The 13,479-nt window shown below is 31.4% G+C and overlaps 1 protein-coding gene across 1 annotated transcript; it reads right to left on the reverse strand.

Annotated features, from left to right (window-relative positions):
* Positions 1 to 6,862: 6,862 nt before the first annotated feature.
* On the reverse strand, positions 6,863 to 7,757 carry LOC131614042 (non-seed lectin-like). The gene has a single exon (XM_058885671.1). The coding sequence runs from the start codon at positions 7,743 to 7,745 to the stop codon at positions 6,948 to 6,950; it is 798 nt and encodes a 265-aa protein (XP_058741654.1). The 5' UTR covers positions 7,746 to 7,757; the 3' UTR covers positions 6,863 to 6,947.
* Positions 7,758 to 13,479: the final 5,722 nt, after the last annotated feature.

Consider the following 13,479-nt stretch of genomic DNA (forward strand, 5'->3'; position numbering starts at 1 on the left):
GCTTTATATTTTTTGTGCCACGATTCGATTGGAACCCATATATATTATATTGTACATTTAATTTGGATTATTCTTTCACCTCTTCCGTCTTTTTGGTGCTACGATCAGCTCTTACTTTATGCTCTAATATATATATTTTTGTTTATCCTATAATTTAATCTTGTTTCATGTTTGATTGTGTCTAATTTGCTTTATTTGTGTGAGTTTGAAGATGTGGGACTTAAATCATCAATCTATGACACAAGTGTTTGAACTTGTCACTATTGACTAGCTTAATCAAAATATTTAATGGTATATTTTTAATATTATATATTAATATATTAAAATTAATATTTACTTATTCAGTGTTTCACTTTAAATTTTTTTCGTATTTTATTAATTTTTGTTATATTGAATATTTGGGTATTATTTAGAGCAATTTTAAACTCATATTCTATTTAAAAAGAGGTTATTATCTTTAAAAAACAACATATTGCATAAAAATATATCATACTTAAAGTAATAAATTTATATATTACTATACATCATCACTTATTAATGAGTGAATATTAACGAGTCTACATTTATTAGGTGAATAAAATATATTAAACATTATACTAAAACTCATTATTAACAACTCTTTCACGAAACTCATTTTTCAATCAACTTGCGGTGAACTTCATCGCATGCATTTGGCGTTGCTTCAGGCAATGGTGATTTCGGGTTTCAACGAAGTTTGATGGGAAATCGCTCTTCTCATCACACATTCATTCTCTTTTCTCTTATCGCACGACCTTTCGCTCATTTCAGAAGGACATCGCACAACTCGATGAATGTGGGTAGTAGTGACGACAAACACGATTAAGAAATCAGACAAAATTTTCAGTGCAGAGTATGGATTCGACCAGAGCTTTTCATGGTTCATATTTAGCATTTGAGCCAAATTTTTTATACAGGTTTTTTTGATTTCAAATTGACTTTTAGTTTAGTAAAGAATTTTATTTACGTTTTCTATTCAAAATTGGTTGCATTTTGGAATTCTTGCATTTTTACGGTTTCACTCAATTACAGGTTCTACTACAGTTTGATTGTGATTCGATTTTGGTGCAGATTTTGGTTTGAACTAAAATTAGAAGTATACATCATCATAAAGCTAAACCGGAAGAAAAATGATGATTTTGTCCTCGCCCGCAAGGTGTTCGATGAAATGTCCTGATACACTGAATTATGGTTAACAGCTGACATGAAATTTTGGTTTGACGTAACACTAGTAATTGGCTGATTAGTTATCGTTTTTTGTCTCGTCGGTGTGGATTTTTCCCACTTGATTTGATTGTTTTATGGTCTTAGCTGATTAGGTAAAAAAATTCGACTGTATTTGTTTTTGTTGCAGCATTAGTGGGAGTACTCTGCACTTCTTTTTTGATCCGCCCACAATTGTATGTTTGGTCTGTTTTCATTTTGTGTGTAGTTGTTAGTTTGTAACAGTGTTCCATACTTGTAATTTTGTAGCATTGTTGAATTGGTTTGAATTATGGATATGTTCACAACCAGTGAAGTAATGATAAGTTTTTTTTATGGTTTCCTATATTCTTGCTCAAGTATATGTATGTAACTGCAATGGCATGTTCTATAGGTTTTCTAAAGGAACCGTTCAGTCTTTATGATTCTCCAAAAAGGAAGTATGTGGTAAAACTCATTCTGTTTTTCCAAAGTTATTCTTCCATGTAAGTTATACAATTTTACAGTGACATGTTTATGTGGCTTCAATGAAGGTATTATATGATGACGGAGAAGTAGAAAAACTTGTCATGGAAATGGAATGTTGAGAGCTTATCAAAGAGGGCCCCACAAATGCATTAAGGTCAATTTTCCCATTAGTCATCTTTCGCCTAAGTAGTTTATATGTTCTTCTGTTTCCATTTCCACAAAAAAGAGATTAAATGTCTTTGATGTCTGAGGTGTATGTTGAAAGTATATTGGAGTACTTTTAGTTTATCATTTCCACACAGGGATTTGTGGGATATCACCGCCGTTCTATAGTTTATACTGTCTTGAGTTAAAGTTACTTTGGGTTTAGTTTGGTAAAAGATCATTCACAAGTTTAGTAGTAAAGATTAAAATTTGGAATGTTCTAAGTTTATAGAGTTAGATCAAGATTGAAATATTGTATTTCACAAATATTTAAACCATAGAATGTTAAGATAAAGCAAACTAGATCATCTATATTGATTAACAACTTGTTCATACACAATATTCATAAGAAAAACATACAAAAAGTAAGGAAGATTACATCAGAGCCTTGACACCAAAAGTGTTTAGCTATCCATTGACATGGTAGCTTGCACAAGAAGCAAGGAAGGAAGAGTAGCAAGCATCAACGGTGATTTCTCGACGATCAATGCTTGGATTCTTCGATTCTATTTTGAAATACTGAATTTAGGGTTCCTTGGCTCTCAAAATGGTGTAACCTTTCACAAAAATAGAACTGACCCTTAAATACAAAAATCAGAATCTGTGCAGCGCGCGTCGCGCGCTCTAGCTCCGGTCGCGCGCTCTAGCTCTGGTCGCGCGCTCTAGCTCGCGTCGTGCGCTCTAGCTCGCCTCGCGCGCTCTAGCTTGCGTCGTGAGCCCTTCATTTAATGATCAAACCGCCATAGCGCGCATCGCACGCTCCTTTGCTCGCGACGTGCGGAAGCTACTGGATTTTGAACTTTGTTTAGCTCGTGACGCGCCCTTGAGCAGACTTTGAAACTTTGTCTTTGCAATTGGGTCATCAATCCAAGCCTCAAATTCTATCCTAAAAAGAAAACCTGCACAAAAATCACTAGAAAATAGATTAACAGAAAACGAAAGCTTAATAAACTAAACTACTATTATTTATTTCAAAAATAAATGGGGACCCATGAATATGCGATAAAAATAGTCGAAAGGTACCAAATATAATAGCAAATATTAACATAATTTGGCACCTAACACACAAGATGTCCCATAAGTGACCAACAAAACTCGAAGTTTAAACTTTTTTTACCAAATGTATAATGGACAAGCAAAACTTAGTAGAAAGATTTTGGAAAGTTTTAGTGTGCCCTAGCATTTTCAATATTTCATCAGAGAATTTTAAAAATGGAATGAGAAAAAGAATATTTTCAAATACAAACTATTTATAAAGAATTAGTTTAGTTAAATTGTGTGAATTATACGAGTGGGGGAATAATTGCTGGAGTATTGTAAAATTTCTTTATAATAAAGATGATATTTTATATTACTATAAGTCTATATTCAGAAAAATATCAGTTGAATCATTTAACAAGAAAATTTCTTATTTTGTGATGTTATATTTTACTATTTGGGATCTTTCTCTCACCACCTTTGCCTTTTTGATGCTACGAAAAGTTTATGCTGTCACTTTTTTTAGATTAAGTTCAATCTTGTTTTTAATGTGTGATTATTTTTTGTTTATTTTCTTGCATCGGCGGCTACAAAAATGAAAAAAATAACGTTTATTATATCTTGGTTTATCTATTAGCATACTAATGATTTTATCTTTAGAAACGGAATTTTGGTTGTTTTTTATTTACTTAATTAACATTAGTTTGATAATTTAGATGTATTTTTGAATAAAAAAATCAACGGGATATATTTATGGCCTTGTGTCCAACCATTTTAAAAGTCAAAGTCAAAGATTAAATTGAGCTTTATTAAAATTTTAAAGAATTACATTTATCATGATAAAAATTTAATGATTTAAATCCGACTTAAAGAGCTTCTTATTAGGCGTAATAATTATCATTTTAAATTTTTTTCAATTTTTCATATTAGTCTCATATTGAATTGCAATTTTTCAATTTTTTTAACTTTTTCTTCTAGGCATAATATGGATCGAAAAAAACGTAGTAGAAAATTTTTCGAGAGGCTTACAATATATACCAGATAACTTTTAATATTTCTTTGAAGAATTTTAAAATGGAATGAAAAAAAAATGAAAATTCTCAAATATAACTATTCATCATGTAATTTTTTGGTTAAATTGTGTGAATTGTACCGGTTACCTATCATAACGGTTATCTTAAACAATCGTTGTCATAAATGTAGGGTCATGGGTTCGATACCCAGCAGCAACCAAAATCTAAACGCTTTTAAAAATTACATAAACATGAGATTGCTTATTTTTTCCTTGCCTCTCATTAATCATATACAACAATTCAAATAGATTTTTTAGATAATAATCTGAAAAATTAAATTAGTCTTGAAAAACAACTTAAACGATCCAATGTTTTTTGATTTTCATGCATATTGTAATTCATGATTTCCTTATTAACCCATAGAATTTGATTCAATCTCAAATTCTTCAAAGTAATGTTGATGAATGAATGTCTACCGAGTCTTTCACATAAAATTTGATTTTCTTTACTTTTCTAGTTTATTTTTTAAACCACAAGATTTGTGTGAAAGACTCAAACTAACATCCAATTATCAATATTGTTTTGAAGAATATATGACATTGAATCAAATTCTATTGGCTAAAGAGAAAATTATTATTTACAAGATAATTGCAATTAAAAAAAACATTGGATTGTCAAAAAAAGTTTCAAGAATAATTTAATTTTTTTTTATTAACTTAAAAATATATTTAAATGAATGCACATTCAATGAGTGGTTAGTGAAACAAGCAATCACTTATGATATAACAAATTCACTAATAAAAACATCAAATAATTCAGATAGATTGGGAGAACTTGATAACTAACCTTTCATGTAAGCTATGAAGAGTTGAAAAGATGTGTTTTTTATGGAAATATTATATGAGAGACTAATATAATATTTTCACATCGAACACGAGTTCACAACTGTCTTAGATCCATGTTCAATGATAAATATTTCTAGTTGCACCACTGATAACATACAACATCAACAACATACAAATAAACACCTATAACTCAAAATAAAAATTGTGAGTGAATAACCTTATAAATTATAACTTACAGTTAATTATGAATGAAGAATAAAAACTACTTGTTATTTTTTCCATATTCCTTCTTGATGTTCCTTATATGAAGTAGACACAAGAATCTACACATAGAAGATAAAAAAAGAGACAAGAGAGAATCTAGTAAAAACATAAACAAATGTTTGGAGAAACAGAAACAAAAAGAATCTACTCATGGTCTTCCAGATAGTCAAAGTCAAAGTCAGATTCTTGATGTATAGTCTTAAAGGTAGATTTCTTCTTATAAAAATAGATAAACATAAACATTCAGATCACATTACATCTAAAATGGATAAACGTAAACAGTATAAGGCAGAAAAGAGGTATTTTAAGAAGGAGATTACCAAGTTGATGAAGAAACAAGCAAAGGAAGAGAATCAAAAGTCTGAGGAAGCTTCAAAAGTTCTGAAGTTTGAAGGAGTAGGCACATCTGCTAATGCCTCCATAATGGAAGAAGAGAGAGATAAAGAAAAAAAATTCTAATGTAGGCACATATGCTGAGGATCCAAAATGTAATTAATTCCTTTTTAGTGAATTAAAGAATTTCCTTCTCTTAGTGTCTGTTGCCATTTACTTCCTTTAACAACGCCAAAACATAAAGCATATCAAAAACCCAATAATGAATTTGTAACTACAAAAAGTTATTGTCACAAAAAATAAGGTGAAGATTTTAGAAATTTAATTCGTGAAAGAAATTCGTTTCCAAAAATGAATGAAGATGGTGAATATTTAGTTATCATCGTTGCCTCGTTCACTAGGGCACCCTTGTGTGTTATGAACCAAATAGGATGTTTGTTATGTTTATTTTAAGTGAAAAAAAAATTCACAACGGTTGCAAGAAACAACTGTAATAAAATATGGAACTAATAACCACAGGTGAATGAAACAATCGTGGTTGTTATATATTTAATTTTTAAATAACAAAAAATTTTAAGAGTCGTGCGCTTATTTTTATTGAAAAAATTTAAAAAGGTTGATGCTGGGATTCTATGTTTGTCACTCAATTTCTATTATCATAGTTAGATTTAAAAAACGTGATGAAATGTTTCTTCATAAAATAAAAAAAAATAATGCGCGTAAAAAATAAAATATTACTATGTTATATAAATGGTTGTGGTAATACATCTTCACCGTAGGTATGTTTTCTAGTAATATCAACTGCCAACATGACTCCGGTTCTCTAGAACATCAAAGGCCACAACGAATAACAACATTAAATAAACGAAAAATCATTATACAAATGATTTTTATCATTTAATTTTAGAAGACAAAATGAAAAAGTTTTTATTTCAACATCTATATGAGAAAGATAAGTCATTATTGAAAGTGGTCTTATACATTTCATTTTTTTTTTAAAAGCAAGAGATATATTAGATCAAAAGGGTTCGAGATTACATCTCACAAAAGGGCCGAAAAAGAAAATTACAAACCGATTGGAACCTAGCATAAGTAAAACAATGGGTTATTGCTAAACTCATAAAAGTTATAATTGGAATGAGTAATTTTACCTATGAACGACCATCTCCATACGAGCGCTTTACAACTCCAAACGACATTCCTCGAATTCCAGGTACCCTCGTTAAAGACAATGTCGTTCCTTCGTAACCAAAGATTCCACAATGTAGCTAACCAAACCGTACCTGTCTTATACACTTCATGTATATGTAATTATTTATTAATATGAAAATTAATAATAAATATGTGGTAAACACTATTTATTTTATAATTTCAAGCTACTATTAATTCGCATAGTTCAAGCATTGTATTTATTTAAAAAGAAATATATTAAGACAAAACAAAAATGTAGTTGAAATATAGCAAGAAAATTTAACTGAAACATAGTAGAAAAGCATGGTCTTTATTTTATAAGAAATTACGCGTAGCTGCTAGTAAGCAGGGTCATTATTTAGAAATATTAGTTAATTATTACAAGCTGCTGGTAAGTAAGCATAGCCTGTACTGTAATAATATTATTCATTCATATGTCTGAGACACTGCTTATAGTTGTTTCCAAGTCTGATGCGAATGACCATGAATGAATGTTGTGTGCTACACCAGTTTTTGAAGTAGCAGAAAAACCAATCCTAACAATGTTGGGAAGCACAGTTTTCAAATCAACCGCTTGTGCAATGCTAGTGTATTCTCCATTCTCGTAAGTGACAAGAGCACTCAACTCGTTAGAAGGAGAGTCATATGTTATAGTTACTTTTGTCAATGAATCACTCACCCAATTCCATTTCTCAGTTTTGAGCGAAATTAAAGAGTTGACATCGATTCCAATATGTCTCATATAGGGATCAAAATAATTGGGATAAAGGTCAAACTCTAAACCAACAAATCGATTTATTGCATTTTTACCATCAACTACTCCTAGATATCTACTGTCTGAGTTATTGGGAATCACGGTGTCCAGGGGTGCAATGAAAAAGATCAGTCCATCAGTTGGACAATGTTGTTCCTCCGGGGATTCTACAACGAACGAAAAGGAAGTGTTAAAGCTGGCAACTTGGCCAGTAGTATCGTTCCAAAGGGTCACAGGTGTTTTATATAAGGCACGCCCTGTGGTTGTAGCTGGAGGTTTTCTGTTGGTGAGTGCCACAAAACCACTGTCTACAAAATGGGCGTCCCCTTGAAGGATTAATTCTGGATTACCATTGGTGAGTTTGTTGAAATTGAAGGAAAGTGGTTGAGCTGAGTTTATATTTGTGGCCAACAGGAAAAAGAAAACAAGAGAGAATAGTCTGTGAGTTGGAAGGTTTGTGAGATGAAAAGCCATGGTGAGTAGTGTGAAGTTATGAATGAAGATAATAGGAAGGTTTCTCACACATATATAATGTCATGGTAGGTATTGTCAAGCCCGCCATCCATTATTATAATAAACATGAAAAATATTACTTGAATCATTTAACATGCTTTATATTTTTTGTGCCACGATTCGATTGGAACCCATATATATTATATTGTACATTTAATTTGGATTATTCTTTCACCTCTTCCGTCTTTTTGGTGCTACGATCAGCTCTTACTTTATGCTCTAATATATATATTTTTGTTTATCCTATAATTTAATCTTGTTTCATGTTTGATTGTGTCTAATTTGCTTTATTTGTGTGAGTTTGAAGATGTGGGACTTAAATCATCAATCTATGACACAAGTGTTTGAACTTGTCACTATTGACTAGCTTAATCAAAATATTTAATGGTATATTTTTAATATTATATATTAATATATTAAAATTAATATTTACTTATTCAGTGTTTCACTTTAAATTTTTTTCGTATTTTATTAATTTTTGTTATATTGAATATTTGGGTATTATTTAGAGCAATTTTAAACTCATATTCTATTTAAAAAGAGGTTATTATCTTTAAAAAACAACATATTGCATAAAAATATATCATACTTAAAGTAATAAATTTATATATTACTATACATCATCACTTATTAATGAGTGAATATTAACGAGTCTACATTTATTAGGTGAATAAAATATATTAAACATTATACTAAAACTCATTATTAACAACTCTTTCACGAAACTCATTTTTCAATCAACTTGCGGTGAACTTCATCGCATGCATTTGGCGTTGCTTCAGGCAATGGTGATTTCGGGTTTCAACGAAGTTTGATGGGAAATCGCTCTTCTCATCACACATTCATTCTCTTTTCTCTTATCGCACGACCTTTCGCTCATTTCAGAAGGACATCGCACAACTCGATGAATGTGGGTAGTAGTGACGACAAACACGATTAAGAAATCAGACAAAATTTTCAGTGCAGAGTATGGATTCGACCAGAGCTTTTCATGGTTCATATTTAGCATTTGAGCCAAATTTTTTATACAGGTTTTTTTGATTTCAAATTGACTTTTAGTTTAGTAAAGAATTTTATTTACGTTTTCTATTCAAAATTGGTTGCATTTTGGAATTCTTGCATTTTTACGGTTTCACTCAATTACAGGTTCTACTACAGTTTGATTGTGATTCGATTTTGGTGCAGATTTTGGTTTGAACTAAAATTAGAAGTATACATCATCATAAAGCTAAACCGGAAGAAAAATGATGATTTTGTCCTCGCCCGCAAGGTGTTCGATGAAATGTCCTGATACACTGAATTATGGTTAACAGCTGACATGAAATTTTGGTTTGACGTAACACTAGTAATTGGCTGATTAGTTATCGTTTTTTGTCTCGTCGGTGTGGATTTTTCCCACTTGATTTGATTGTTTTATGGTCTTAGCTGATTAGGTAAAAAAATTCGACTGTATTTGTTTTTGTTGCAGCATTAGTGGGAGTACTCTGCACTTCTTTTTTGATCCGCCCACAATTGTATGTTTGGTCTGTTTTCATTTTGTGTGTAGTTGTTAGTTTGTAACAGTGTTCCATACTTGTAATTTTGTAGCATTGTTGAATTGGTTTGAATTATGGATATGTTCACAACCAGTGAAGTAATGATAAGTTTTTTTTATGGTTTCCTATATTCTTGCTCAAGTATATGTATGTAACTGCAATGGCATGTTCTATAGGTTTTCTAAAGGAACCGTTCAGTCTTTATGATTCTCCAAAAAGGAAGTATGTGGTAAAACTCATTCTGTTTTTCCAAAGTTATTCTTCCATGTAAGTTATACAATTTTACAGTGACATGTTTATGTGGCTTCAATGAAGGTATTATATGATGACGGAGAAGTAGAAAAACTTGTCATGGAAATGGAATGTTGAGAGCTTATCAAAGAGGGCCCCACAAATGCATTAAGGTCAATTTTCCCATTAGTCATCTTTCGCCTAAGTAGTTTATATGTTCTTCTGTTTCCATTTCCACAAAAAAGAGATTAAATGTCTTTGATGTCTGAGGTGTATGTTGAAAGTATATTGGAGTACTTTTAGTTTATCATTTCCACACAGGGATTTGTGGGATATCACCGCCGTTCTATAGTTTATACTGTCTTGAGTTAAAGTTACTTTGGGTTTAGTTTGGTAAAAGATCATTCACAAGTTTAGTAGTAAAGATTAAAATTTGGAATGTTCTAAGTTTATAGAGTTAGATCAAGATTGAAATATTGTATTTCACAAATATTTAAACCATAGAATGTTAAGATAAAGCAAACTAGATCATCTATATTGATTAACAACTTGTTCATACACAATATTCATAAGAAAAACATACAAAAAGTAAGGAAGATTACATCAGAGCCTTGACACCAAAAGTGTTTAGCTATCCATTGACATGGTAGCTTGCACAAGAAGCAAGGAAGGAAGAGTAGCAAGCATCAACGGTGATTTCTCGACGATCAATGCTTGGATTCTTCGATTCTATGTTGAAATACTGAATTTAGGGTTCCTTGGCTCTCAAAATGGTGTAACCTTTCACAAAAATAGAACTGACCCTTAAATACAAAAATCAGAATCTGTGCAGCGCGCGTCGCGCGCTCTAGCTCCGGTCGCGCGCTCTAGCTCTGGTCGCGCGCTCTAGCTCGCGTCGTGCGCTCTAGCTCGCCTCGCGCGCTCTAGCTTGCGTCGTGAGCCCTTCATTTAATGATCAAACCGCCATAGCGCGCATCGCACGCTCCTTTGCTCGCGACGCGCGGAAGCTACTGGATTTTGAACTTTGTTTAGCTCGTGACGCGCCCTTGAGCAGACTTTGAAACTTTGTCTTTGCAATTGGGTCATCAATCCAAGCCTCAAATTCTATCCTAAAAAGAAAACCTGCACAAAAATCACTAGAAAATAGATTAACAGAAAACGAAAGCTTAATAAACTAAACTACTATTATTTATTTCAAAAATAAATGGGGACCCATGAATATGCGATAAAAATAGTCGAAAGGTACCAAATATAATAGCAAATATTAACATAATTTGGCACCTAACACACAAGATGTCCCATAAGTGACCAACAAAACTCGAAGTTTAAACTTTTTTTACCAAATGTATAATGGACAAGCAAAACTTAGTAGAAAGATTTTGGAAAGTTTTAGTGTGCCCTAGCATTTTCAATATTTCATCAGAGAAATTTAAAAATGGAATGAGAAAAAGAATATTTTCAAATACAAACTATTTATAAAGAATTAGTTTAGTTAAATTGTGTGAATTATACGAGTGGGGGAATAATTGCTGGAGTATTGTAAAATTTCTTTATAATAAAGATGATATTTTATATTACTATAAGTCTATATTCAGAAAAATATCAGTTGAATCATTTAACAAGAAAATTTCTTATTTTGTGATGTTATATTTTACTATTTGGGATCTTTCTCTCACCACCTTTGCCTTTTTGATGCTACGAAAAGTTTATGCTGTCACTTTTTTTAGATTAAGTTCAATCTTGTTTTTAATGTGTGATTATTTTTTGTTTATTTTCTTGCATCGGCGGCTACAAAAATGAAAAAAATAACGTTTATTATATCTTGGTTTATCTATTAGCATACTAATGATTTTATCTTTAGAAACGGAATTTTGGTTGTTTTTTATTTACTTAATTAACATTAGTTTGATAATTTAGATGTATTTTTGAATAAAAAAATCAACGGGATATATTTATGGCCTTGTGTCCAACCATTTTAAAAGTCAAAGTCAAAGATTAAATTGAGCTTTATTAAAATTTTAAAGAATTACATTTATCATGATAAAAATTTAATGATTTAAATCCGACTTAAAGAGCTTCTTATTAGGCGTAATAATTATCATTTTAAATTTTTTTCAATTTTTCATATTAGTCTCATATTGAATTGCAATTTTTCAATTTTTTTAACTTTTTCTTCTAGGCATAATATGGATCGAAAAAAACGTAGTAGAAAATTTTTCGAGAGGCTTACAATATATACCAGATAACTTTTAATATTTCTTTGAAGAATTTTAAAATGGAATGAAAAAAAAATGAAAATTCTCAAATATAACTATTCATCATGTAATTTGTTGGTTAAATTGTGTGAATTGTAGAAGTGGGACAAATTTTTTTTTTCAATAACAATAGATTTCAATATCTCCTCAAGAAAAATTACAAGTAGTCAAAAAGTATCTCTCTACCTCACCTCTTGATACAACTCAGAGGCAAGGTATTCCACACATGAAAATTACAGCATATAGAGGAATTGTTAACAGACATAATTTTATATTACGATAAGTCTATATTATGAAAAATATGAATTGAATCATTTCACAAGCAAATGACTGTATAAAAAGTCAATAAGTATAAAAACTGTTTATATGTATTTTAAAGAAACTATTTATATGTATTTTAAAGTTTATACAAATACAACTGATCGAAATCATTCTTTCCATGCTTTATGTGTTTTGTGTCACGTTAATTTCTATCAAACTTTCCAGACGAGTTTCTCGGATTTATTTGATGTATCAACAAATAAATTGTGCACTGTTCATGATTCTTTTTACAGATTAAATGGCAACATTTGCTGGCTGCACTCTGGTTTTATGGGAACAGCAGATGTCGCTATTTTTATAAACTTCAGCACTGCCCTCAAGACGCAATGGGACCTGTTACGCTCACTGCTAGCAGCGGCCAGCGCTCACAGCGGCACGGTGGATGCGTTTGAATGGAGTCAGAACAGCAGCGAAATTTTTTCGTGGCTAGCGTTTCAGATATGGTATCCAGTTTGGAGACTAGTGCTTGGCTGCCACAAACGGTAAGAGTGCTGAAAGTTATGTGGAAATTATTGATTCCGCCAAAGATTCAGATTTTCTCTTGGAGGATGTCCACTTCTAGACTTCCCTCCAAAGACTTGTTGTTATTAAGAGGTGTTTCCTCTCTTAGGAAGTATGTCGGATATTGTATCACTTTCTTGGAGGTTGTTGTGTGCCTCTCTTAGGAGAGTCAATCTTTGAAGTTTTTATTATTGGAACATTCTACCTCTCCTTTGTTTTGAAAGGTAGTTTTTCTTTGTTGTATCGGGGCGGAGCATCCCTTTTGCTCCCTTTAATTCCATCACTTATTTATAAAAAAAAGAGGTGTTGCCAACATATCTAATCTGTTGTGCGAGTTTTGCGGGAATCATCCAGAGACCTTGTTTCATTTGTTCTTTCTTTGTCAAGTCTCTAAGAAGGTGTGGGATGAGGTTTTCTTGTGGTTGGGGGAAGAGCTTCCTTTCACGATTGAGGAGTTCAAGGACTTCGGTGTTTTACAAGACAAGGTAAAAATATCTAATGTTAGGTTGAAGATCAATACTATTTGGATTGCTACAACTTGGAGTTTATGGATTATGTGTAATTCTATCATATTCGAGCAAGTACCATATAGTTTTGATGTGGTGTTTCATAATGTTATGTACTTCTCTTGGAGTTGGTTAGCTAGAAACAACATGTATTCCTCTTCCTCTAACTTTTATGAGTGGTACAAGTTACCGTTAGGATAATTTATGGCTTTATAGTTTGTTGTGAGGGTTGCACCCATAGTGCGATTTCTTAATTCAATTGCTTACTTAAAAAAAATTCTTATTTTGTGATCTGATTGGAATTACTTTGACACATTATATTATATTGTACAATATAGGATCATTT

This window comes from Vicia villosa, linkage group LG1 (genome assembly GCF_029867415.1).
Source record: "Vicia villosa cultivar HV-30 ecotype Madison, WI linkage group LG1, Vvil1.0, whole genome shotgun sequence".
Taxonomy (NCBI): domain Eukaryota; kingdom Viridiplantae; phylum Streptophyta; class Magnoliopsida; order Fabales; family Fabaceae; genus Vicia; species Vicia villosa.

Bases quoted from the DNA above. Each gene is read 5' to 3' on its own strand.
- LOC131614042 (XM_058885671.1), bottom strand. From the start codon at position 7,745: ATGGCTTTTCATCTCACAAACCTTCCAACTCACAGACTATTCTCTCTT.